Here is a 27,750-nt window from a genome sequence, read left to right on the forward strand (position 1 = left end):
CGCTGAAGAAAAATCAAATCTCAGCAAATTTCTATTTCAGTGATTATATTTTTGGATGGTCAGCAGAAGTAAATTCCTCAAGCTCGACAAAATATGAATGTTGCAAATAGAAAGGACTGCTAATCGTATTTGAGGATGAGAAGGTGAACCATGTCATTTATGAAATAGAACAGAGAGGAAGACTTGGTTTTATTCTATCTCTTTCTTCCAACAACTGCAAAGACCTAAAATTGACATTATTTGTCACCAGTCTTGAAGGAAGAGTTGAAATTGAAGGAAACTGACACCTGGGAAATACAGACAGCCACTGCACCGCTGGCTGCTTTCTTTTTTTTAAAGTTGTCAGGTGGTGTCCCAGCCAGACAGTAATGTTTTTTTCCATAGAGTAACTTCAGGAGTCTCTGTCTCCTGAGGGGATAAATATGTTGTCTGAATATCTGCCAACAGCGAGGCCTGACAGGACCTGTCATGCAGCATTAAAGTAAGCTTCAGGTTGAAGCACTCCTCCCCACTCTGTTGCCATTCCCTTCCCTGAGGTTACACTGAACCCCCCCCCCAAAAAAAATAATGTCTCCTTTCCATGAGAATATATTATGACCACACCGCAGTGTACTGGGAATGTATTGGAGTCTTTTAAATTTGACGTACTGAAATGAGGAATGCAGTGTTTTTTTTTAATTGTCCAGCCAGGAGGAGTTCCAGACAAACTCTGGTATTTGCTGTCCTGCCAGTGAATTATGACTCTAAGTTGGATTTTTGAGACTACTGGGCTTTAAAGTTTTTTAGTTATGTAGTGTAGCGCAATCACTGAATCAGTCTTAAACTAGTGCTTAGTAAGCCAGTCAAGTGTTCAACAGTACTTTGCTCACTGTGAAATCTGCAAAACTGCAATTGGTGGCTCTGAAATATGAATTGGTATTGTGCATTGCATTGTGTTACATTTTACTGTGAAATGGTTTGCTTTGGTGAAAATGGAAAAGCCAGCAGTCAAAACCACAGTCACAATAGGACATTTGGCTACAAAAACATGGAAAAACACTCACTGCGTTCTAATACGTTCTTTGTACTTCAGGTTCAAAACTTTCTGGAGTGAAAAAACATCTGGAGAGTTTCATAACGTTTTACTTCCCAACAGTAAGTTGTGGTAAAGGACAAAGAGAATCCATGTCCCTTTTTTATTTAACATCTTTCTTAGAGAGATGACAGTTCTGAAGTCCTTCTTCAGGACAGGACAGGGGTTTGGTGGTGGCATGTAACACGGTGAGATGAGCAGACCACATTTTGCAGGGGATAGTTGCGATGTTATGAGAACATTCCGGTGTTTTTTTTTTTTTATGGAGAGCTTGCAAAGCTATGAGAACAACAAAATCTCCCTGCTAGCCCTAATCACCCTAATTTCCTCATTTTAGTCAAAAGCACCACAAGCAGCTAAAACACTGTTATGTTTGTATGCAAGTCTGTAGACATGTAAATAAGTCACGTCATGTTGGTTTAGAAACATGAGCTCACACATATCAGTGGTTTGCACACGTGATCTTGGCAGCCTGGTTGTGTTAGTGCATTTTGATATACTCGAAGCACATCTACATGTGTAAATACATATCTTGTAGTATTTTTAGTACTCCTCTGAATAGCAGCACAACCCCCCCCCCCAGAAATTGTCATGCTATAGTGAGAGCTGCTATTGGCTAACAGCAGTAGCCACAAGCCTGGAGGTTGCTACAATCTGAGGTCATCGTAATCCTCTTAATAAGGAGATATAGAGGGCACTCGCCATCCTTCCAAATTTAAGGCAGTGATCATTTCTCTTTGAACAGTTAAAGCAGAAGCCCAACTTCCTAGTAAAAGAACCAGTCCAATCATCTTGGTCCAATATTCTAAAACATCACAACAGTCAAAGCCTGTACCAACATGTTGCCCTATTATCGTGTACTCTCTGCGCTTGGACATGTCACAGCTGCATGACTAACTGCTGCCTTATTGTATCAGTGAACTTTTAACACAAACGACACACCGTCGTTCACAGTGTTCAGCATATCCAGAACATGAAGTCTACTGACAGTAATTGTGGTAATAATTGGAAGAGACAAAGTAAGCACCAGCAGAATAATCCCCTGCAGCTTTTCCCTGCCACATGTTACTGAGCCTTATGGCAAACTGTTATCACCAATCCCAGAGACCCAGTGGGCCAATTCTGGGCATGCATCAACATCTTGTAATCCACATTATGCACTGGATCAACCATGCAACGTTTCATTGTGCAAACAGAAAGTAGACAACTGTCCCTTACCTGTCACATCCACATTTTTGCAGCATGTTCACAGAATACAAATCAAACATTTCTTGTTTTGTACACTTTTACATTTAAAATGACTGCCTGGCAGTTGCATTTCTGCTTTCACAAAGGAGGAATAATACTCTGAACAAACTATGACAGCCACCACACAACCCACAAGTGGTCACCAAGCTTCCAGTACCATCTTTGAATCAATATTTAAATAGATATTAAGGGGAAAACAGATTATTCATGTTATTCTGCAGAATTTGTGGGCAAGGTACACAACTTAAGGGACGAAGGCCTTCAGGTTTCTGTTTCTACTTTGACTATTCTCATTTGTTTTCGTTGCCCACAGGTTAATGACTCAAAATTCATTGGCTGGCAGTTATTTCTTTGCACGGTTAGCATTTTACAGTGAACAGAAAATGGACATCTTGGCCTGAACATCTACTGACTAAATGGAAACCCCAAAATATTGGCTGTTGTCCCCGGAGATTAATGAGTTGCTAGACAGTAGCTGTTGGTTATCAAGATCGATCAGATGCTAACTGTCAAGCTATATTCACAATTGTGTCACTTTGTTAGAAATTAGATTTTTGCACTGCAGCTTTGATGTCTCAGTGTCTTCACTTTGGATTCTGTTCAACTTTGGCAGAATCCTATCACAATCATTATCCCAGAATGAAATTTCCTTAGTGGAATAATGAATGACAGGCCAGAAAAAGCAAGCCCTTACCCAGTCAGTGAGCCTCTACCACAAACCTTTGAATCGCGATGTAATATGACTCATCAGATACTTGTCACAGCTCCCTGGCTCCCTATCGTCTCCTCTGAATATTCCTGAATTTCTGAGATGGACCCATGATTTATTTAACACATGGTGATGTATTTTTCATTAAAACAGCCTAAATGCTTCAGTGCACTTCTCTGGTGGGAAAAAATGGCTCCTACAGCAGCAATTTGGATGTGCTATTCTCTCTGTGTTTAAGTTTTGTTTTGCCATGGATGGCCGCTTTGCAGATTTAAAGCAGGCAGGAAACAATTTTGCAAATGTTGGACAAGAAAACAAATTTCCTCTGACAGCTGTGATATACTGACTATGGAAGTCATGCGTCAATTCAGAGTAGCCTGCCCAGGACAGATCCTCACGAGCATAAAACAACAACAGCACAGCTCAGCCCATTTTAAATTCATAACCACAAGAATTATATGCTACCAAGCAGCTTAATGGTGTATAATCTACCCAACCTGAAAATCCCACCCCAAAGGATATAAAGCAAGGAGTGAAAAAAAGAGATCTGGCCTAAGAGATGGAATTGTATCCACCAAGATCACACAAATCAGTCATAATCCCGTGCTATGGGCTACAGCCCCAGAATTATTATCGATGAATTAATGTGTGTTCTGCCAAAACCTATTAAACTATATTAAGATATGCAGGTTCTTTGGATACTCCGGTTACTTCCCACAGTCCAAAACCATGCAGAGTTAATTGGACACTCTAAACTGCCTGTAGGAGTGAATGAGAGAGTGAATGATTGTTCATCTCTGTATGTTGGCCCTGTGATGGACTGGCGAGCTGCCGGGGTGTACCCCGCCTTTCACCCTATGTCAGCTGGGATTAGCTCCAGCGAGGAGTGTGAGCCTCTATCTAATTTGCAGTAATGGGAAGTATGGCACAGGTGCCAATTCACTTTGTGAGTTGAAAGTTGTCTCGGTCAGCACAGAGCAGGCTGATGCAATGAACTATTCCTGGGATTGTTTATAGGATCAAGAGGAATTCATCACACAGCTGCTACTAGCTCAGCGAAAGACCATCAGCCACCCTGTGGCTGGACAAAAAGAAAACAACATCAAAACAGCCTCTGTGTCATCCCCAGTCTACACAGACACCACAAACTCAGGACAATGTTGATGATAACAGTCAAACACCCCTCTGCCCTCAGTTTGCAGCTAACTGTGGGTTTAAACATCAGCTGCCATGACATCAAGCTACAGACAGAGCTGGTAAGAAGGTGGGTACGGGGGGCCCCATACCAATGCAGCTGCTGCTGCAGACACCTGCCTGGGCAGCGGATGTACACAGAGCATGTGCAGCCCTGCAGCACTCCCCTCTCCTACATGCTCACTCACCTCACATGGAGGATGCAGTCATGCCAAAAGTGTAGCAAACAGGACAGATTTACAAAAGGTACATGATGACAATGGAGAAAAAATAGAACACACACACAAAATAAAAAAAAGTAGAATTGTGAGAAAGGTAAGCAGCAGCAGTCCTACCGACAGAGAGAGACAGCAAGCAGCCCGCCACACACTCCACACTGGCAGCATGAAAGCAAAGGACCATCCTTGCACATTCACCTCCAGCTTGACAGAGAGACAGCCCGGGCCCTTCTCACCATCTGCCTCCTGCGCTCTGAGCCTCTCTCTTCCCCCCTTCTGTCACTCTCTCCTCATGTGTCTTTCAGCCCCTCCTCTCATCACAAACACTCTCCATCTCTTTCTCTCTCCCCCTTTCCCTCAGCAGAGTTGTGTCCAGCCTGATGCAGCTTGGCGAGTCCTTGCCTCTCACTGGTGCTGCTGCAAGGTCAAAGTCTGTCTCTGCAACTCATCCCCTGCTGCCAGAGTCACAGCTCTATGCCCCCGGGAGGATGCTGGTTTTTAACGCAGCTACTGCACAGAATGGCTGTCTAACTCCCCGAGTGGAGGCGCGGTAATTAATGAAATGGGTTTGATTGCAGGGAGAATGTGCAGAGATCTTTGGCAGAGAGGTGGGAAATAAAAATATGGCTGTGGCCAACAAGCAGAATAAACACTGAAACTAAGAAACATATCTCCATCCTTAATGTGGTGGTTCTGTGGTCACAGCTTTCATACAGTACCTCTCCACTCAGAATGAGTTGTAATGCCTTGGATAATCCCCTTAAACTTTCACAGCACCACCATCTGGTCAAAATTCATATTGGTCCAATAATTTGGTTTAAATTTCTGCAAATTCCTCACTTTGTTACTTTTTTTGGAATTAAAAAAAATCTGTTGTTGGCCTGCTTAACATAGATGGCGTACACAGAATTCATGCTACTTTCTAAACATTACTATAGCAGGTTTGCATTGCTCACTGCATCACATTCTCATGCACGTAGCTCCTTGACTCCTCGCCATAAAAAGCGAATTGTTCATTTTTGTACATAAACAAATGTGATCACACATTCAACGGGATCTTTGGGCATTCAGTCCACATTATATATCATATCATATCATATATCATAGCCATGTCCCTCATGTTTTGTTTAACTTTCACACAGCATAGCACATGGCATTCTACCCTGTGAAACAGGACAGTCAAACCAAAAACTGTACAGAGAGAAAAGTATCCTGGTGCAGGTAAACTCAGGAGAGGAAACTTACTGTTGCAACTGTAAACTGCAGCTGGCATGAAGCGGCATTAATATCCCGAGTGAGTCTTGTTCTATCCACCTAGTAGGAAGTTTGCCAGGGGTCGCGACCCCTTCTCGCCCTGGCACTTGCAGGCCTGCCGCCAAGACGACTAATGTGGCAGCACAACTGTTGGTGGTGCCAGGACGTACAAAGAGAGCGAGACAGAGGGAGAGAGTCGAGACGCGTTGCTGTGCTCGTACCGCTGGGCCTATAGGATTACTGGTAATGGGATTTCCAACTAATGGCTCCATCTGACAGGTGGTGTCCCCGTTTAGCTCAAGTTTAGCTTTGGCTTAAAAACATCACTGAGATTTAAAGCTCTCCTTCCCAGTATTCTAACTTTTCAGATTGTGATCTGCGTCCCGCAAAAATATCCAGCTTAAATCTGTTTTTAGACACTGGGAATCCTATTTTCTCTCCAGGGAGCACAGGAATAATAAACTTTCTACGGTTTACGGTGTTGCATTAATACCTTAATCCTTACTTCAAATCTATATTGTAATAGTATTATTGCAAACAAATGTAAATATATTCTATTTTTTATATTTTGTTTTTCACTTTTCAAAATGAATTCAGGAACTCATGTTTTTTCAACATCACAGAAGTTAGAGGTTAGACAGTAATTGTTGAAATAGTAAGTCTTAAGATTAACTTGGTGAATTCCCAGGCTTTCAGCTACATCTCATGGCTTTCATGAGAAAGTGAAGTTAACGTTAAAGTGAAATAATTTGTATCATTGTACTCCCAAATGAGTTTCAAGATATGGATTAAAGACAAAACAAAAAACAATGCAGCAGTGGCCAAAGTTTGGAAAGAGGTAGGAGTGAAAATTCATGGACCCATGTTCTGCATAATGCAAAGTAATGGCGTCTCTTTGTTTTGCATGCTTATAGAGACAATTATGGCTGTTTTGTTGCTTAGTCTATAAGCCTGAGAGAAACTCCTTTAGGCCACAGCAGACATTCTACATAATGTATTAAGCCTACATACCAGTATTTTGCAATGGTCGCTCACTCTATAACTAGTGAATTGACTTTGGCATAATGCATTAACAACAAACAAGCAGAGTAACTGCTGTTGACCACTAATATCTGCCTCTTTTTTTCACCTCAAGTTTTCACCTTACTATGAGGGAGGTTTTTTTCACTGCTATAAGTGGTATTTTCTTTATGGGAAAACCACAACGAGGGAAACTATAGTCTCTGACATTTCCTTGTCCCTCTTTGCTGGCACCTTTCACATGAAAATTTAATAACTTGGGCGTGGTTGAGTGTATTCCAAGGCGAGGACTGACAAGAAAACAACTAAGAGGGGAGAGAGAGCAGGAGACACAACAATAGCTGGAGGCACGTCAAAACGTAATGGTGCTAATGAGGATAAGGCAACTTGTTATCTTTTCTCCATAAGCCTCTGAAGGCAGGACAGCTTGTGACATCACGGGGATCAGGAGCACTGTCTCACACTCTGCAACACAAAGCAGCGTGCAAGGGTGTCCACGCCGTGCAGCTGGACACAAACAAGATCACCAAGAAAGTTATGAGAAACTTTTGGACTTCTACATCTATCTCCATTTCTTTGCTTAAACTGGAACTTTAGAATTTACATGAGAACAATAGCAGGGACAAAATAGTCCTCTAAGGTTCTTGCTTGTTTTTGTGGCAGTGGTTCACATTTCACGGGTAAGGCACTTACAAAATATTTGTAATTTGCCCTTTTGGATCAAAAAAGCAATAAAACACGCCTTGGTAGTGGATATTTCTCTGCTCCTAATCTGTGATATTGAGGCTACACTCCTCACTGAACAACCATCCGCATGATTATAGCTGAAAACTCCTTCCCAGAGTTGTTTCACGCCAGCCTCTGATAAATTGCAAACCACACATCTAATCGTTATATCAGAGAGGTTAGTACAAAACCACTGAACCATAAAAAGAAACTCTTAGTCACCTAATCTGTGCTGTTAAGAGTTGTAAAGCAGCTTTGATTTGAGGAGGAAAGAGATTGGAGGTGAATGTGGAGGAAGAGGCAGCACATTGTTTTGTCTCAGTTTGATTTACGGCGTGAAATCTCTCTAAACAGTGTCCTCTTCAAGTTTACATAATTCAGATGAGAAAAGCACCAGCTTCACACACATTTCGTGAGCTAACCATGTGATGGCTGCAGCCTCAGAAGAACATCTGTTTTGTTTGACTTAACATAAAAAAACAGTTTTATGTAAATGTTAAAACAGCATGCTCTGCAGTATAAACCTGGAAAAATAATTATATATTATCTTGTATTTCGTTTTATGTCTTTTTCTATCTCCTCCCTGCATTGTTTGAAATTATTATTTCATTCTCTTTTTCTTTTTGTCATGAAAATAAAGAATAACACCATGACATATGTGGTCTTTTGTAAATTGCTTGTTATATTTAGGGACATTTCAAAGACCAGTAATAAATATTTGTCAATGTAAAACATTACAATTCTGAATATTGTCTTAATGTCTGACATGTGAGCAACAGAATGAGGCAACCATAATCTCATCGATCCTCTTCTGTAATTCAATATGACCAAACAACTACAAATAATTAACACAGCTGTATTATGTTTAAGGTATTTGTACCTCAGTTTATCTTGTTTTTGTATATCTTTTGTACAAATATATCCATTTTCCTTTCCCCTGATAAAATATAAGTGCACTCATGAAATGCAAATACAACATAAGCTGTTGACCATCACTTTCTGATGCCACTCTGACTAATCAGCTCTCTGCTCTTCTGGCTATGTCGTTAAGTGGCCAGTAGAGGGCGACATTTCTATAGTCTTCAGGTCTTTGTAAGTTATGGAACATGTAAAGCACTTTGATAATTGGAGCCGACATCAAAATTAGGAAACAGACATTTAGCACATCTGATGCTTAACGTCTTCCACAAAAGAACACCTGACGCCTTTCACGTCACACATGCACTTTTTCCCCCGGCTTATTGGACACATTGGCTGATCTTATCCTGCAGCGATGCATGTACTAGACAATTTAATGAGGTTGAAGGGGCTTTCATTGTGATGTTGCAGAATCTTTTTTTTATTTTTTCTTCTAGTCTTTTGTCCAAAGTATTGTCTCTTGCACTTGTGAAGTCTCTCTTTCTTCTCCCACAAATTAGAGGCAAGTGTGCAGAGTGAGGGGGAGGAGAGAGGACAGGGCATCTCCATCAGCCTGCTAACCACTCAGGGGATCTCATTAGAGCGGCCCGCAGCCCAGGGGCTTGGTGTTGTGTTGGCACTACTTCTGACATCCCGTCAGAACCGTCGGCTTCAATGCCATTGAGAGGAAAAAGCTGAGATGAGGAGGCAAGAGGAGCCTTTACCTGCATCTGCTGACAGCCCATCACAACACCAAGGTGTCCAGCTGTAGGACTACGCTTCTGAACAGTGACACCTCGTGAAACTACTTTCTTCAAGCAGGCCACTCGCCCAATCATGGTTTTGTCGTGTGAAGAATACAGAGGCTACTGTAAATGATAATCACACACACACAAAATCAGGTTGATGTAATCCCTCTGGCACTAATAATGTAAAAGTGCTTGCTCAGGAGACCATACCTCTGTGCCCCCTGTGCAGATGCAGGCAGCAGCGACAGTCTGTAGTCTGTGATGTCAAGAAAGAGACAGAGAGAGAGAGAGAGAGAGAGAGAGAGAGAGAGAGAGAGAGAGAGATAGCCCTTCTTCTGCTACATGAGGGCTTTCTAAAAACACTTAACTATATGCCATCTCTTTCATACATGGCCCATCATGGCAGACTCTGTTCTGGATACACAGCTCATCACTTATTACGTGGCAACACTCCTTCACTTCAGAGCTTCAGAGAGTGGTGTGTTTGTTTGGTTTGGCAGACCCACCAGGGTGGCACAGAGACCTGACATGCAGCGGTGTCTATTCTCTGAGAGAAACCCTCATGAGTGCGTGCAGCAGGTAATGGATAAGGCTCACTGACTCATGACTGCCAAAAGATGGCAGATGTGTGCGTGTGTCGTCATGAGGGGGACCAAAACCTGGTCCTAATGAGGCAGAACCTATTTTTTGGAGAACTGGAGGTTTAGGGGCTTATACTGTATGTGCATTTTAATTAGGTTAAGGTTAGGGTAAGGCATTAACTGGTTATGGTTAAGGTTAGGGATGGGACATTGGTTAGGTTGTCCAAATGAATGTGGGCAGCTGCACAAATGTGTTGGTGTACTGATAAAAAGTAAATGTGAACGTGTGAACAATATTCACTTAAAAGCATTAAATGGAAACACACATAAATGTGCATTATCTTTCCCCCCATTTTGGAAGATTTATTTTAAATCCACAATACATTTTAATGTAAACCTGGCTATTGTGAATCGCTAGCTTCCTATTGTTTGGTGTTATTTGCATTCCCCTCCCCCACGAACGCTTTATGACATTTTTATGTCATAAACATAAAAAACAGCTGAACCTTTCAAGCAGTTCTAACCTGCAATCGTAAAAAATCTGATGAGTATTAACAAGTCATTTTACACTGCAACATCCTCCCAGGATCAATAGTATCACCTTTGACCCCTGTCATTGGGCAGTCTCTCAACATATTCAAACACCATGAAAAAAACTCCACGATATTAGTGACAACAGTGAAATCTGAGAAACTCCAAAACTGAGAAATGACTGCGGAAAAAGTCAAAAACCAATTTCGATATAGGGAGTTTTTTGGTTTTTGACTGAGAGTGAGCACACATTGATATGCTGTAGCTCTTTTCTACTGAGCAGGGGAGAAATAGAACAATGTTAACAGCTCCTTGATGAATTGATGCTTTCAAGGCAGAAAGCACAAAAAGGATGAGTGGGGTATAAAATCGTATTAAAATAACAAATATCAAATATAACCTGTGCCACTGATGTGACTTCATGTCAATCATTCAATCATTTTACTTTTCTGCATCATCGGCTTTTTCACTTTTGAGTCATCAGATGCTCCAGACTTCTTAGTGAGCTGCGATGGAGACAAGAACAAACGCCATGCAAACACATCCTTATAAAAAAAACATAATAGACATGCAGCACAATTATCTACACCTGGATCACAGAGCTCCTCAATCAGAAAACCAATATTTATCTGCATATACTACAGCCTCATATCCAAACCACACCCACACCCACAGAGTGTCATTAAAAGCTAATCAGATGTTAAAAGGCTTTTCATTGAGGCCAGAGGAAGACAGATTGGTGTGTGGGGACCACTGACTGTGCAGCATCGCTGCCCAGTAATTACCAGTGGTCCACCACCTGCCCCACCAATCACACTGCCATCTCATAAAACATGCTTCGACACAGCTGTGTATATGCCCCGCTTGCATCTGAGCACTCATTTCATGAACCCTTCCTTCTCTCTCTTTCTGTGTCAACACAGAATTAATCTACTCTTTAATGAGGAGGGGAAGTCATCTGGTGTGGGGCAGTTACTGTACGTTAACTAAGATAAAGTAGAGTATGACTGAAAACACGAAGAATCACTTAAAAAAAAGAAAAAAAAGAGTGAATTCTGCGGTTAAAAAAGTTCAGGAGTTTCAGGGGTTGAACACATCCTGTTCCGGCCTACTCAAACACTGCTGATGTATATTCACATTAACATTGCTGTTGTCAGAAGAAAGGATGCAGCTCACAAGTAATATCACATTTTCTCTGTTTAAGAAGACCAAACATCACCAAAAACCACTTAAAGTGACTGAAGGAATGACACAAATTCAAATTATTTGCATGATTCTACCAGCATGAGGGAGGGCCTGGTTACACAAATGCATATTATGCAACAAAGACAAAATGTTGCCTCCTATCCACTTCCATTCTACGTGAGGGGCAAAATAAAACATTTGCTTTGTTGTTTGACTGCGGTAAACCAAATCTGCAGTGTTTTCATGTGTTTGTGTGGTTGATCCCAATTGGCTGTCATTGGCTTTTTTTTTTATCTTCAAAGTGAGCCAAGACGGTGGAGACCATGATGTCTGAACGTAATGATGCCAGACATGAAAAATGATTAATTGCCCAACAAAAGAGAGGTTGCCTGGTTGGAAGTGAGTCAGGCGACCACCATTAAATGTACATCAATAATGTCAGACACAAGTTTCTAGACAACACTGGTTTCAGAGTGTGTCATCCTACACTGTCAGCAACCAATATGCAGGGTGGTCTTCACCTCTGTATATGATCATTGATTTTGCATTGATTTCACAATATGTTCCTGCACCCCCAACATCAGCTGGGTCTGGCTCAAGCTTTGACTAAGCGGTACGGATTTTACCATTAGACCGTCACTACTGACATGACTGCAAAGTCAGTATGACAATTTGCAGGTTTGTTCCTTCATGCTCAGATTCATGTGAGCAATGTAAATTAAGCACAGCCCACTCAACGTGATTAGTGATGCTGTGTGTAGTTGTGTACTGTACTTGCACGCTTTGTTTCTGCCAGCTCCATCCTCCCTCTTCCCTCCTGCCCTCCATAATTTATGACATTGTTAATAAAAGAAAGTTTAACAGAGAGGAATTTCAAGCATGGAGGAACTGATTGGGTCTTCTCTTATACTAAATGACTGCAGATTGCGACCACAAAACATAGACAAAGATGCAAAGGAAGGTGGGAGATGGAGATTGGGCAGCAGCAGAAGAAGAGCGACAAGGTCAAAGCAGGTAATAACTTTTTTTTTTATTGCATGTCTGGTCAATAAATAAAAGAACTATAATTCCTGCATTGACCTAATCAATGTCTGATTTACCAAGGCTCATTAATTAATTTGACTTGCAAGGAGACCTGCAATGATAGTATGCAATGTGAGCCACTGCTCTGAGATGATTCATCCTCACAGTCAAAACCCCCCCAAAAATATTGGGTGTGGGTGAAGTAGCACAGTGTGATCAAGGAACCATTAGCGACAGACTGATTAGCTACAGGGCAGCAAATTATCCAAAAATGTTGTGTTAACAAGCTTGAGGTAAATAACTGCCTAACAAACCTGCCTGTCTGTGTCATTCTCAAGTTTTGTAATGTGAAATGACTAAATTCTTTCTTTAATTGTGTTTGTGTTTAGTTGGTAATCCGCACTGTACGTGATCATACAACAGGAAGTGACTGCAAGCAGTTTCCTTTGGAAAGAGTGATAATAAAATGTGTGTTGATTTTAAATCAAAGTCAGAGCCTTTTCATGAAAAAGAAACAAAACAAAACAAATAATCCACCATCTTGCATAACTGCACCTCACCCTTCACTTTGACTCGCCTGTGGATGACTTGAATAAATTAACAATAATGTTTGTGAGGTTTTACGTAATATCTGACCAGCCAGATGTTGGCAGCGGTGCATGCTCTGCCCTGAGCTGCTGGGTTCATACTGAAACCCTCAAACACTTGGGTTGGTTATGCATACACACAGCCTCAGTCTGGCGAGTGCTACCTCCAGCTGTTACAAGGAACACGGCAATCTGTTCTGAATTTGCAAAGGTGGAGGCATAACTCTTCCTGATGAGAGAATAATGGACTTTCTGGTGCCATGCTATGAAAAGTGCTTTGGAAGTGAAAGGTCACAAAGAATATGGCCAGTAGCTTAGATTTTTAAAGGCTGCTGGACCCTGTGAGAGCACTGCCACTGCTGCTCTAATTCATCTGAGTGCCATTAACAGGTAAAACATTGCTGTCATTAGATTCAGGATGAAGTCAGAAAAGTGGGCATCCGGGGCCTCGCTGAAGTCATCCCCTGGACCACTGACAGCCCGGGTTAGAGCCTGTGCTGGCCCGAGATAGAGTGATCCCTGTTCAGGGCCAATGTGGTCATTAATGTTGGATGAGCATAGCCTCATTGAAATGCATAAAAGATGGAGGAGGGACTCAGGTGGTGGCTGTGTCCCCTGATCGCTCCAGCCACCGTGAGCTCATTATTGACAGAGCCATGGGTCACCACTAGTGCTATAGGACCAGGCCAATTTTGAAACCTGCCAGTAATTAAAAAAGGACTAAGAGCACTGCAGTAACCAGAGCGACAGTGACATCTAAGTTATTATCCTGACATTTCATCTTTATTACAGCAATTTTAAATTCATTTCATTTTCATCAAAGCCGGGACTGGCAGCAATAAATGCAGATGATATTTATGTCTAAATTAAACATTCATCTGCAAATACTGTGACCCAGTGGAAATGTGGACTCCTAATTCAGTAGTGAACAGTGACTCAAGATTTACTTGTGTTGTATTTGAGTTTTTCTATTTTGTTCATATTAGACAGCATTAGGAAAAACATGGTACTTTCCACTTTAATATAAGTGGAAAAACAAGGCTAAGAAACACAGTTCAAGATTTGCTACGTGTTTAAAATGTGAATTACTAGAAAAAGTCTTAAACTACTTGATAGTGATAATTATTGTGGTAAAGCTCAGATAATTAGAGTTTTACTACCGAGTGAAATTGGAAGAAACCAATTCATTGTGTGAACATCCATCAACATATTTGAACATTAATGAAGACAGCAGTGGATTCAAATCTTCAGGGAGTTGTGATGTAAAATGGCTGATTGGTGGCATGTTTCCAGGTGGGTCCACAGAAATAAAGCCCAGTGTAGATAGAATTTCATGACCTCATACAACTACACTTTAAACCTGAACAATTCCTTTAAGTAAAGGACCAAAGTAATTCATCCACCGCTTTCCAGATTCCAGAGTTAGGTGTGAGAGAGCAAAATTCTTATTCTTTTTTTTTTGTTCATGACTGAACTGCACTAAAGTAGAACTCAACAGATCTACTGTGAGTGAAGAACACAAAGAATGAATCATATTACCAGTGGAAATAAGACACTTCACCTCTGAAATATTCATAACAGCTCTTGGCACACAGTAAGTAACAAGTAACAATATTAAAGCCTCAGACTTATTTTTAAGATTGACTTGGTGTGCAAGTTCTTGAGAGGAATTCATTGACCTAAAGACAAAACAAGAAGAAGCAGACACAACTTTTCACTGTGTGTCACGACACTGCATAACACAACCAACTCTAACAAGCCAGATCAGGATGAAAAGAATTCCTGCCATGCTAAAGAAAACTAAGTGTGAAATTGCTGAGGAATGGCAGCGGAAATAAAGAGACCTTGAAATCAATTTTACACAGGTGCCAGAGTCCCAGACTCACATCCCGGTGTACAGAAAAGAATGAAGCACAACCTGCAGTTTCTTTAGAAAACACAAAAACAACAAATTCACACAACTGTAGAGCATGTCCTATCCTCACATAAACCTCCCGGCTCACCAAAAGTGAAACACAGCCAAACTCACCATATGCCTTCCACCCTCCTAATGATAACAATCCCTCTGTCTGTGTGTCTCAGGTGTGTTACAGCAGAAAGAGGAGAGCAGGAAACTCTTCCTGAGATCCTGCTGCCACTTTAACAGCTGCAGTTCAGAGGGAGGTGTCGCTAACAGCTCACTGACTGCTTGCTTCTGTTTACAGAAGGCCCTCTAATTTTTTTGGAGCAAAAATGCCTGTACCTTTAAAGAGCAGGGTGCTGGAAGGACAAGTCAGCTTTACTCCACAACACAGACGGTATACAGCTATGTAGGCAAACCACTGGCTCTGATCTGCAGCATTTTCTTGCTTGCCAGGAAACTGCGTGGAGCTGGATCAGTTGTCAAGACACGAGATGATCTTAAGGCATCACTGTAGACACTGTACTTCCTTGCCTAAAAGAAGCCAGCTGCATGGGAGGCAAAAAAGACCGACACATAGTGTAACGTCATCGCAAACTGGCAGCTCCAACTCCAAAGTCTGAGTCCCTGGCTTAAATAAATAATCCCTTGTGCTTGCAGTTGAAATGGTCAGATCATGTTCCCTGGCCTCTACTGTTTCACTGGCAAAACTTTTTTTAAAGTGCCTGCATGTACACACCGCCTTGGATAAAAATACAGTATGCTAAGGGTTCAACAAGCCAGGGCCAACCTATGCTGTAAAACCACGCTTTATGGAGAATTTCTTTTAGAAAACTGCTCCTGCAATGCAGATTAAACATTCCCTGCAGATACTGACTTTTGACTTTTCTCGACACATACACACACAGATGGGATTGGTATGTCGTCAGGCATTGGATGGGAGAAAAGACAGAGCAGCGAGGTCAGAGGAGAGTGAGACCTGCATGTGAGAGGAGGGGGAGTTGTTGACGTATGACTCCTATCTCCAGGAATGCACTGCAGGAAGATGACACTGCTGCCTTCATTTGCTCAGACAAAGGTGTGATCAAAGGTCAGTCTTAAAATGTCTCTAAAATAATACTGTGGAAGGCTTTGTGTGTGTGTTAAGATGCACAGCAAACAGTAGTTGTTTTCCTGCAGCGGCTGAGCTCCGGCTGAATTATCACTCAGCTTTTTGCTATCAACAACAGAATCCCACAAATCATTCTTTCAAGGTTGAATGTAGAGCTGCAACTAACGATTATTAATGGGAATAATGACGTTCTCAAATGTCTTGTTTTGTCCACAGACCAAAAATGATTCACTTTTAATGATTTCTTTACATTTACATTTAAGAAGCTGAAACAATGATGAAAAAAAGCATCAAACCGATTAATGGATTATCAAAACAAAATATTTTGTAGAAAAAACAACAACATTTACAATGAAATAAGTTTTTGTAATTGTTCTGCACCTATAAGCATTCTTATAGTACCTAGGATTGAGAGATGACGCTCTATTTTGGTATTTGGGCCTCAAGCTCTGCTCTCATCAATCTTGTTTTCAGCCAGAGCTATAAAATCAGGCTTTTTTTAGCTTAAACTCTCTCACATAAACAATCAATTATGCTACATGTCTGGCACCAAACAGAAAACTGCTATACTGGAGCATTTAACAGCTCAAGATACAAAATAAGATAATACTATAGTACCAAACGCCGAGCATGAGATTGAATAGCAACCAGACTGTTGTCAATAAATGTGTATAGTGCTCTTTGTTGGCTGAACGTGTGGGCAATTTGTTAACCTCACTAACTGGAGTGGGCCACATAAAACCTATACTTATGTATTATAATTTTCCTTTACAACTGCCAGTGTTGGTGCCATTAAGTGAGACACCGTGAGTGGGATAATAAAAGGGACACTACAAATATAGACAAGGTTATTTAAAAATACCGTGTATGACTTGTGCGTGCATGTATGAGTGACTGTCTGGTCATTTTTAGCCGAGCACACAAGGGAGTCCAAGCTAAGTGGAAAAACCATGTCACTGCAACATTCATGAGAAATAGAGACAGAAAATGTCTCACGGCCGTGATACACAGAACGATGTGCTTGTGTTGTGCCAGACACGATTTCGTAAATTCAATAAAACAAGCGCACACACTGAGGAGGGGGTGGTGGTGGTGGTGGATTGGGGAGATTCATTTCCGTATTAAAGCTTGAATTCCAAAATGTAGCTATCCGACCTGAGGCGACTGGAATTACAGACCATAGGAGTGTATGAATGGTGATTGGCTACTGCTGACTCAGGCTGCTCTAGCCACAATGGCCACTAATTTTAGCCTTGCAGTGGTGAAATCACTCTGTGGAACCATTAATGTTTTAACCCGTCCCCTACAGAAGCCCAGGGTTTAAAAAACAAACAAACAAAAAACACTGTCGTAGTGACAGCACATCATCTTTTACTGTATGCATTTTACAAAAATCTATTTGAAAACAATGTGCACCATAACTGTTTTATACAATTATAAATCAAAATGGGCAAATCAAGCAGTCTCTATATAAACCTGAGCCTCAAGAAGTGGCAATGGACATTTGACATGGTTCTAATACTTCATGGACTATGCAGTTCATTGAAATATTATGAACAAAGTTGCAATCTGAAGACAACATCCAGAAAGTTATAAAAAGTCAATTAAAACTTGGAGCATTTCCCAGCACAGAGATCAGCATTAACCTTCACAGAAGTTCACCACCATGCTTTGAGCCTCTGGAGTAACATGATTCACCTACCTTATAGTCCGCACTGAAATGCAGTACTTCCACATTAGATTCCACATGTCCCTGACATCGTCAGGACAGAAACCTGAGATTTGGATTGGATTAAGTGCACTGAAGAAAGGGCAAAGCGGTAAAGGATACCCAGATGTTTTGAGGCAACTGAGGACTGAAAACTGTCTGTATGAAAGAGGAGCATGTGAGAGTCCTCCTACCAGCATCCACCCATGCCACTCCTTCCTCTCTTCTCCCAAATGTTGACCACATAACATGTACCAGTCTTTACTTGTTCCTGAGGGAAAATGACTAATGTTCTCTCTTTTGGTTTCTTCCGTCACTACTTCTTCGGAGTTCCTGTTTTAATTTATTTTAATCGGCAAACTGCTCTTGTCTGAGGGGAGCAGAGCACAGACTTTTTCCAGCACTACCAAGTAAGGCCAGCTGCTTCGTGGTCCAGACAAGGAGCAAAATCCCTCCTCGCTTCAGTGTGTGTAAAGCAAGCGCATGTTCACATTCCACCAGCCAGCTGCTGTCCCTTTCTTTAGCAGCCTGTCACTTACTGCTGCCACACATTTCCCCCTTAATCATAATGCTACAGTAGGTGTGAAAGGCTGGGCCAGTGTTTGATTTCATTCTACTTTTCTTCATAGTGACAAACCTTTTTCACAAACTCTCTTTTGTGAGACATGACTGCTAAATGTAGCTTTTGGAGACTCGAGGCTGTTTGACTTGTCATTTTGACTTCATGACAAGTGGAAGAGAATAATTTAGCAGTTTGGTTTATTTGGGATACATGACAGACTGTGTGTGTGTGTGTGTGTGCGTGTGTGTGTGTCGGAAAAGACAAACAGATGACTGAAGTTCAAACCCTAGAACAGGTCAAGATAGGTCAGAGGTCAATTTCACTATCACTAATTGGTGTGTGTGGGGAAAAAAAAATAGTTCTAATTTTACAATTGTCTTTATTAGCTGTGTTGTGACTTCAGATCACGGCAAGTGAGCGCTGATTTGTCTGTTTGAGCCATGGTAGGTCACATGTTTTCATTTCTATCGCTAAAATAACAACTTTAACAGGCCCCCCTTAGTGCAAAAACAAATTGATATAAATTAAAATAATGATAAAAGTTACGCAATGAAAATAAAACTGTATAAAACAGTGGTGCAATGGGAATTAAAACCACTAAAACAGTTTAAAACAGCAAATAATAAAATGATGCACTATAAAGGAAGTAGGAGTCGGGTGAGGTGCTGAGGTGTTCACCTCTGACTGTGTCATAACAACTCTTAATATCAAAATGTATAAATACAAACTGTTCGATTGTTGTTGCCACTAATGTGACAACTTTCTTTTTTTATGAAGCCAGTTAAACTCAGACACTAAGGGGCATCATGACGATATATAGTGTATAAATAATGGTTGTAGTCTCCAAGTCCAAAAAGTAAAGCCAATGCAGATGTGTGAGAAACCTGCGACTCCACTAGTTTGTTTGTCAGTCTATGAGAAAATGACTACAGGAAAATATTTACTGACATATAAATCAAGTGAGAAACATGATTTATATGTCAGTAAATATTTTCCTGAGGAGTTTATGGTTTTCAGGTGTTCTTCAATAGAGCATGATGCCCGATGTTAATAAATGATGGTCTTGTAAAGAGTCAAATATGCAAATATGTCATGTCTGTCCTGTCTGGGTAAGGAGGATGCGGCAGAAGTCAGTAGGTGTAAATGAATGGGGAGGAGTGTGTGGGGGAGTAGGGTTATTTAGCACTGATGAACTGCAGTGTTTGGACAGTTTGATGCAGGTCAGTAACCCACAGCAGAAGTGAGGCCAGAGTATCTGAGAGTTTTTGGTGCTCAAACTGCAGCTCTGCATACACCACAATTACAATTAGCCCCAGCTATTAAAGGGGGTTGTGGGCGTGACATGGTTCTATTTCATAGTAACTATGTTACATACACTAGACAGCACTGAGCAAAAATATCCATTTAGAGAGGTATGGGCATAATAGTGTGACTGACGGTGGATGTAAACTGACAGTAGAGTTTCATTTACATTAGTTAGTTTATCAGTGCAGTTTAACAGGTAAAGCCTGCAGTATTGTGTGTGTCCATGTTAATAGTTTTTGCTTAAATTTCATAATCAATGGTAATAGTTAACTGGCTTTTTCAAACAAACCTCAGCTGCATGTTCAGGATATGCTGACACATAGTAATGCAAATCCTTACTTTGCCCATGTGAGTTGTTTGCCTTTGTTATTTTAGATGTTCAAGAATAGCCAAGTATTTTCACTCCCCGTTGGCTTCCGTGGCCTTCCTCTGAGCAGCTGCCAAACCTGTCTCTCTCTCCCTCTCTCTCTGACCCTCACTTTCATGACAGGGTCATCTCCTGGCAGTGAGACAGACTGCAGTCTGTCATGTATGGAAAACCTCTCTTCAAAACTCTACACTGAAGACACAAGCTGATGAAATACAGGAGACACACACCATTTGTGTTCACAACAAACGTAAACAAGGAGGGCATTAATATCGCTGGGTGCTGCTGTGCTCATCTGATTTACAGCGACTGCAGCTGAGTTTTTGCATGACCATACCAGTACGTATCCATGCAGCAGATCGATTTGACAAGGGGCCTCAGACTTTCATGTTTCCATTTAACGCCACGAAAACAAAAACACAGTGAGCGTGGCTGATAACAAACTGATTGTTTCAAGCCATGTCTGCCACTCGGTTGTGCCGACTGGGCTGCAGACAGCCCACAGCACATGGTGTGAAAGAGCTGCTGGCAAAATATGAAAGACCTCAGTGTCACGGAGCACTCTGTGGACCAGCGCATTCACAAAATCATGCTTCATTTGGCCTGAAAATTGAAGGTAATTAGCACTCTTTTTAAGACTACACAGTCTACTTAACACAACATTACCTCAAAAATTATATTAAATTATTTACTACACTGGGCTACATATGTGCTGTGTTCATCCAGCTGGTGTACAGTGGGCTTCAGTGAGCGTGGAAAAACAAATTAAGGCTATTCCCATGATTTGAGTGAGCTGGTGTGAATCTGGAAAGCCTCTGGAGATCTCGCAGAAATTCATCTGCAATTGAAAAGACTCAGGTCGAGTTCCACTGGGATCAGTCCGAGACAAAGCAGGCCTGGAAAAAGGCTTTTGATGTCCTGAATTTGGTCCTCAGTGGAGACTGATCCCCCTGGTCCACAATAAGGGAGGGATATTAAAGGCCATGGCTCTGACTATTAGCTTCAGATAAAAACTATAGTCAGATAAATCCTTGTGGAAAAGGAGGCGACCCCTCTATCTTTGTGCAGGGGGGAATGGAATACATAAAAGAGACACTTTGATGTTTAATTATTCCGTCAAGATGGTGTCATGTCTGTCCTGTCTGGGTAAGGAGGATGTGGCAGAGGGAAGTCAGTAGGTGTAAATGAATGGGGAGGAGTGTGTGGGGGAGTAGGGTTATTTAGCACTGATGAACTGCAGTGTTTGGACAGTTTGATGCAGGTCAGTAACCCACAGCAGAAGTGAGGGCAGAGTATCTGAGAGTTTTTGGTGCTCTAACTGCAGCTCTGCATACACCACAATCACAATTAGCCCCAGCTATTAAAGGGGGTTGTGGGCGTGACATGGTTCTATTTCATAGTAACTATGTTACATACATGCAAAAATATCCATTTAGAGAGGTATGGATTTAGATTTGAGTCAATATTTTCAAACAACACTTTTTAAGAAGCAAACGACACAATCAAAACGATCGATTTAATCATTCAAAGATATTGTAATTTATTTTTTTGAAAATACACTTTTTGTTTGCAATGATTGGTGACCTTGAATTTTGGAGCTGTCCGTCTGGAACGAAATCCGTGAAAATGATTATTTGTTTGATGTGACTATACTTCCGGAAACATTGAGCTGTCGCTCCAAAACTCAGTAGCCAATCGGCAGGCAGCTTCCTAAGGCCCGCCCATGGTCAGAATTTTAAACAAAAAAACACTGTGCAAAGTGAGACAGCGCAAAAACAATTCTGATCATAGCAACAAAAAGTGAATTTTCAAACAAATAGAATACAATATCTTTGAATGAGTTTCATTGTGTGGTTCATTTTGGTGTTGCTTGCTTCGTGAAGAGTGTTGTTTTAAAAATATTGACATATTATCAATGTGAACAGGGACAGCAAAGAAAATGTTGGAACCCCATGGGAGAAGATTAATAGTATGCTATATTTCTAATATTTTCCAGTGTACTATGCTGTGAAATTTAGATTTTAAAGTATAACCTCCTTAGCTGATCTGCTGTGGCGTAACAGCATAACCCAGTATGTTTGAGGCATCATTTGTTAGTTTTTCTTACGCATCTGTAATAGAGGCTTGGCAATATTGGGGAACAGGCCCTTTAAAAATGTCCGTATCAGATCTTTACAGTTCCACCACAATCTACAGCAATATGAGAGTTTGGCTCATCCTTGAGCTTAATGAAATGGGTCTCCACATCCAATCACTGACTAGTATTTAAATGGATACACGTGCGCATTAAGCTGTGTCATGGGGGGATGTTTTTGTCTTCACCCCCAGAGACCCATCTCTGTGGAGGAGATGGTTGGGGGATGGGTGGACTCATGAATAAATATGGCCCAGAGGTGTGCTGCAACAATTCATGCTTGGAGATGCTCCTCTTCACATGACATATTCTCCATTTTGATTATCATTCTCTCAACCAGACCAAGAGTTTGCTCACTTCATCGTGACCCATGAGGGCTTTCTCATTATAGAGAAGATGAGACTGGCATGGAACGAGTACTCAAATTATCTTTCAAGATCAGCGTGCCACTTCTTCTTGGCTCAGAGTCTTACTCTGTGCAATTTGAATGTTAAAAACAAAAATCTTTTTTTTAAGTTGATGTAATTGACCACTTTGCAGCCAGTCTGGTATCTCGAGCAACAATTATCCAGCAGTCTTTCATTGGAACTCTTTCTGTTATTTCACATCCGTTCATCTAATTTGCATTTAGTTATCTTAAAGATGGGGTCAATCAGTCAATCATCATCATTCAGTATAGTTCTTGGCAACATGGAGGGAAGAGACAAAACAAAGAAAAGTCCACACACTTAATCCTATTCTTATTGCTCCATTATATAACTAGATTAAATATCTCATAGACAAAACAGAGCAAGTATCCAGATTATTTCTTCATTGCATTAGTATAGTATATTTGCAAGGTAGCCAAGCAACCACCTGAGGTCATGGCAATCAGGTAATCTGAGGCAGTGCATGTGCTGTAACAATGTCATTGATTTATTCAGTTTACAAAATTCTAGCCAGTTATGGATAATTGATACTTAATATAGCCTAGAAACAAATGTAATGAATTTGATTCATCACCAGTGCTTAACTTTCATATTGCCCTTCCATAATTGCATTTCCATAATGACAAATGCAGTCATCAAGAGGCAATCATTGGTAGTCATTTATCATTACACAAATACAATGAATGCCATTATGACATTTCCTCACACATGTGGAAAACCCGAGCATTAACATGGAGCAGGAACATCACAGCAAAACTTAAACACTGAATGTTTGTGATGTTGCACGGTGGAGCAGGGGACGTGTGTCGCCTCATGCTGCCGAACCAATAAGTGTGAGTGGGACCACACACACAATGGAGTGGATACAATGCTGGAGCTTGTCAGGGTCAAACCACAACAATAGCACCTCCATTCAGACAGACTGACCTCAGCGACACGTGGGCCCCGTCTCCAGTTCAGTCCCAACCTACATGTATAAAAAAAGCATGGGGGCCTGTCCATCACTCCCATCTTGCTTAAATGTGACACTTTACAAGGAGAGAGGAACAGACCGCTGTATCCTGGACAACCATAACTTGTGCTGGTTGAAACCCCACAGGATTACCATAAAGCACTAGCATGGTTCTTAGTTAGACTATTATTCCAGTTTTTACAATAACAAAAGTTTTCACCTTTAGAATAAGACAGACATTATACATACAGAGCACCTTACCTTTTATAAAAGACATGCAGGGGCTGCAGACAGAGGAACTGCCAGTAATCCAAACAAAAAGCTTTGAACTTCAACATTTTGTCACTCTGTTACAAAGCTTGGGGTACAAATGTCATTCTGCATGGAATCCATAGGAAAAAAAATCAAAACAAATAATAGCTCACACTTAGTGGGACAAAGCAAATCCTGCACCGCTCAGGCTGAATGGCAACAACAGTGACATCCCACATGGTGCAGTCCCACCTCAGCATCTAGGCCAAATGGAGGGGGCTGGACCTACATCCCCCTGCTCCCTTTGTTATCCCCGATTTGCTTTGTGCTGTCCTTTAGTCCCTGTATGTCCAGGTGTAGTAGTGGAAGAAGTGCCTTGATAGAGATATCAGCCCACAGACACAGTGGCTTCTCATAGAGTTGCTTGACAAAAGGTTTGTCCCACCATAACCCTCTATTGCACAAAACCTCCTCCTTGCCCTAGTCCTCGTCTCCAAACTCAGCACTCACTTTTTTCCGGGATCAGTCAATAATGGAGCAGGTTTCTGTCTCCATCATTGCAGCTCCTCACACTTGAGTTACAGCTGCTCCCATTGTCTGAGCAGCCACACTGACAAGGTATGTTGCCGCTGTGCCTCGCCAGGCCAACAAAGCACACAAAGGCCTCCCTCTGTGGCCGTATCAATTAGGCTTTATCAGATGCTGCACCGCCTCTGCCAGCCTGGCCTGCTCTGAGTCGAGCTAATCAGCAGCAGCACATGGTGTGCAGCGAGGGGGCGAGGCCGGCACCCAAGAGACACACACACACACACATGCATGCATGTAAACACACACATGCACATAAAGCCTTGGTTGGTTGCCAGGACAACACCAAACAGCAATAGAGGACACTGATGGATCCTTGATGTGACTCGTGCTGATTGGTTAAAGAGAGAGCTGACAGTCAGGATTATGTTGGGGAAAAAAAATCCTGTTAATGTCCCATTAGTATTACAGTGGCCAGTACAATGAAAATAAATGATCAATCATCAGATATTTATTGATAACCCAGTAGAAACAATGCTGCATTAAATGAAAAAGACAGTTGCAGATGCCAGAAGGAATTAATGACGACTATATCACTAAAAGCTGTTAGTATTCACGGCCCAACCTCTCTCTGATTCTTATCTCTATGACACTGTGGAAGAGATCTCGCACATGCAGAGTGGTTTATATGGAACTGAACTTTTCATTCAGCTGCAAATAAGTGAATCAATCATCTATACATGAGGTAGACCTCGACACAAACCCATGAGAGTACCATGGTCACACTCTGTTTAGCACAGATATCACTGTTAGACGGGGTGTTGTTGCTCTCACGCATGATGATTCAGCTGTCAGTAACATCCTGGCAGAGATGGTGAAACGAAAGCTGGATGCAACACCAGTGCTGCTCCGTCAGCTCGCAACCCCACGGACCGGGCTGGGTGGGGAGCTACGGCAATTATTCAGCCTGGCACGCTGCTTTGAAGTGAGAACAGACAGCATTTTGTAAAAGGCTGCGAGTCATGAAATGTGCAGAGGAAAGCTTACATCGCTGAATAGTGCACGGCGAGATGATGACGCAGCCCTACACGCTCAGCACCATCTCATTCTGCGTGTTTTATTGCAGAAGTATGTACTCACAAATCAAAAGCTAATCGTGGTTAACTACAGAACACCACAGTTAGGGGATGTTTTATCGAATCAAAATGTACAGCACAAGATTTACAAGTGCCACGGTATTCAAAACAGCACAGTCAGTGATATCCTGCCCGTCTACTTTAAAGATAAATGCAGACGGCATGCAAAAGTGGCACCACATTAATCCATGCAGAGCACCGCCGTGTTTGTCAAGAAATCTGTCCACAACATTTGGTTTTATATGGAAAGTATGGAAATCAATTTCAATCAACAAACACCGCACCACCTTTGAATCTTAACCTTGATATTTGTTCTAGTTTTAAAGACAGCTCGATCTCGGGGACTGTGTTCAGAGCAGCTTGTAAGAGCAGCTTGCTGAGAAAGGACCAAACAGGAAGTGCTGCACACATGAACGTATGTATTTCTTCTAATCAAAATGGAGTTTGATGTTTCCTGCTGGGGTTTATAGTCAGACACTCCAAACAGCTCTTACACACATATGCTAATACAACCTTTAAAAACCGGTGTCATTCAGGCAAGTGTTTCAAGACTGAATATATTCCACATTCACATTTACTGTAGCTTCCAAAGTCAGATGAAGGTGAATCCGTCTGTTGACCATAATCAATCCTTCAATGCCTCTCTGTACTTCACTCTGCATGTGCATTTGTTTGTGACGCAGTTGTGATGTTTGTCATTATGTCATTCTAACCCAAACCCACTTAAGTGAACTTACAAGAGAAAATGAAAATGTGTTTATTTTACTACGGTGCGGGTCACAGCCACATACATAATACATCACAGAGAGTTAATTTTTTTCCATACCCTTTTGGGAAGCTCCTTTTAGAGAACAGACTCAACTGTTTAAGTAGGGTTAGCATGACTAAATTTGACATTTGAACTCTCTCTTTCTTTAAAAAGGTGCAGTTGAATGTGATGATTTATATGTACTGTATAGGCTAACTAATTTATGAAGTTGTTAAGCATACAAGTCATTTCCTTCATTTAATGCCCTAAGAAGACAGCTTATGGACTGGGCCACACATGTTCTGTGTGCCATAATAAGGACCAGTGTAAACACTCTCCTTTGTCTCACTGACAGTGCAAGGGGGGCACCCAATCATGGTGAGACAGCCGCACATTATTGAGCAGACGGTGCGACCAAATGGTACAGACCATCCATCATGTGGTTTCCCAGAGCCCGAGGTCTGCACAGAGGCAGAGTGAGATGTCGTCCATGCTTGATCACCTTATTACCTCGGCCAAGACAAAAGAAATCCCGTGCCTCGATCTAATAACTACCCCTGCTTCCATTCATGAAAAAAAGGACGAAGAAAATTTTGGTGACAAATTTTGAGATGTTGCACTGGCAGAATAAGCTGTTTCCTTTCAACTGTGAAATACATCATCCTGTTCTGTTGCCTCTGCCAGGTGCAGCTCTCCCTGAAGCTATGGACCCATGCTCTAATGAGCTGGAAGAAAGCATCATGGCGATAACTACAGAAGATGTTTGGAAACTAATGATGGACAATATGGAAACTTTACCTGGTGTAGGTCTGGAAATAAACACACACTCTGGTGACGATAGTACCTTCAGCAAGTCAGAGTTCAAAAGCCATCATTATAAAAGCACAAGTCATTCTATACTTAACATAAACATGGCAACAACCTGCAACCATCAAGCAAGTATTTATCTGAATAAAAACTCCAGAATTTGTAAATTCAGGTCTCGTTCTCAAACTTTTTTCATGTCTGGTCATGTCTTCATAGAGTTATTTGGCTGAGGTGCTGGCCAGCTATTGGCAGCATCTGAAAGTTGGCCAACATTTTGTGATTCACATTTTATCGAACGTTAGAATGGACAGCATACACAGACACCTAAAACAAACAACTTCAGACAAAAGAGAAAAGAGGGGGAGAGGGTCGATGTAGGTGGATACTACATGAAGTAAAGCAGACATTTCCCATTAAAAATAAATCACTCAATCCTGCCGAGCAAGGAATAGTAAATACAGTATGTTTATATGCTGCCACCTTAGCAAGCTTATTATTCCTGTCTGTAATAGATAATAAGTGGAATTCCATAGACCATCAGTCCAGTTTAGTCTTTCTGAAACTCTATCTGATCTATGATTTTTTACCAATCATGAACTTAATAATCTCTCTAAATGTATAAATGCATTGGGGTATCAGAGTTAACACCCTTGTAAAATGGGACATTTTCCAATACTGAAAATGAAAGCTCACTTGAGGCAGAATTTGGACATTTTTAACTACTCTTCTCAGCTCAGTTTGCATCCTTTGCACATAATTATGCATGTGGTGTTTGCATTTTAGGGCGTTTTAAATGCCTTAATGTACGGGAGATTAACAAT

The 27,750-nt window shown here is 41.4% G+C and overlaps 1 protein-coding gene across 7 annotated transcripts in view; it reads right to left on the reverse strand.

The window, feature by feature from the left end:
- iqsec1b (IQ motif and Sec7 domain ArfGEF 1b) overlaps window positions 1-27,750 on the reverse strand; it is a 157,581-nt gene that overhangs the window by 37,708 nt on the left and 92,123 nt on the right. Inside the window, exon 1 of one of the 7 annotated variants that reach the window (XM_044023315.1) lies at window positions 17,708-17,812. The exons of 4 other annotated variants lie outside the window; for them this stretch is intronic. In XM_044023315.1, coding sequence (XP_043879250.1) covers window positions 17,708-17,754 — 47 coding nt within the window. In that variant the 5' untranslated portion in view covers window positions 17,755-17,812. Of the gene's footprint in view, window positions 1-4,558; window positions 4,956-5,686; window positions 5,865-17,707; window positions 17,813-27,750 lie in introns of those variants that run through there. 2 more of the 7 variants (XM_044023316.1, XM_044023313.1) reach the window with 2 other exon arrangements.

The sequence above is a fragment of the Solea senegalensis genome, linkage group LG4, assembly GCF_019176455.1.
Source record: "Solea senegalensis isolate Sse05_10M linkage group LG4, IFAPA_SoseM_1, whole genome shotgun sequence".
In the NCBI taxonomy this organism is placed as follows: domain Eukaryota; kingdom Metazoa; phylum Chordata; class Actinopteri; order Pleuronectiformes; family Soleidae; genus Solea; species Solea senegalensis.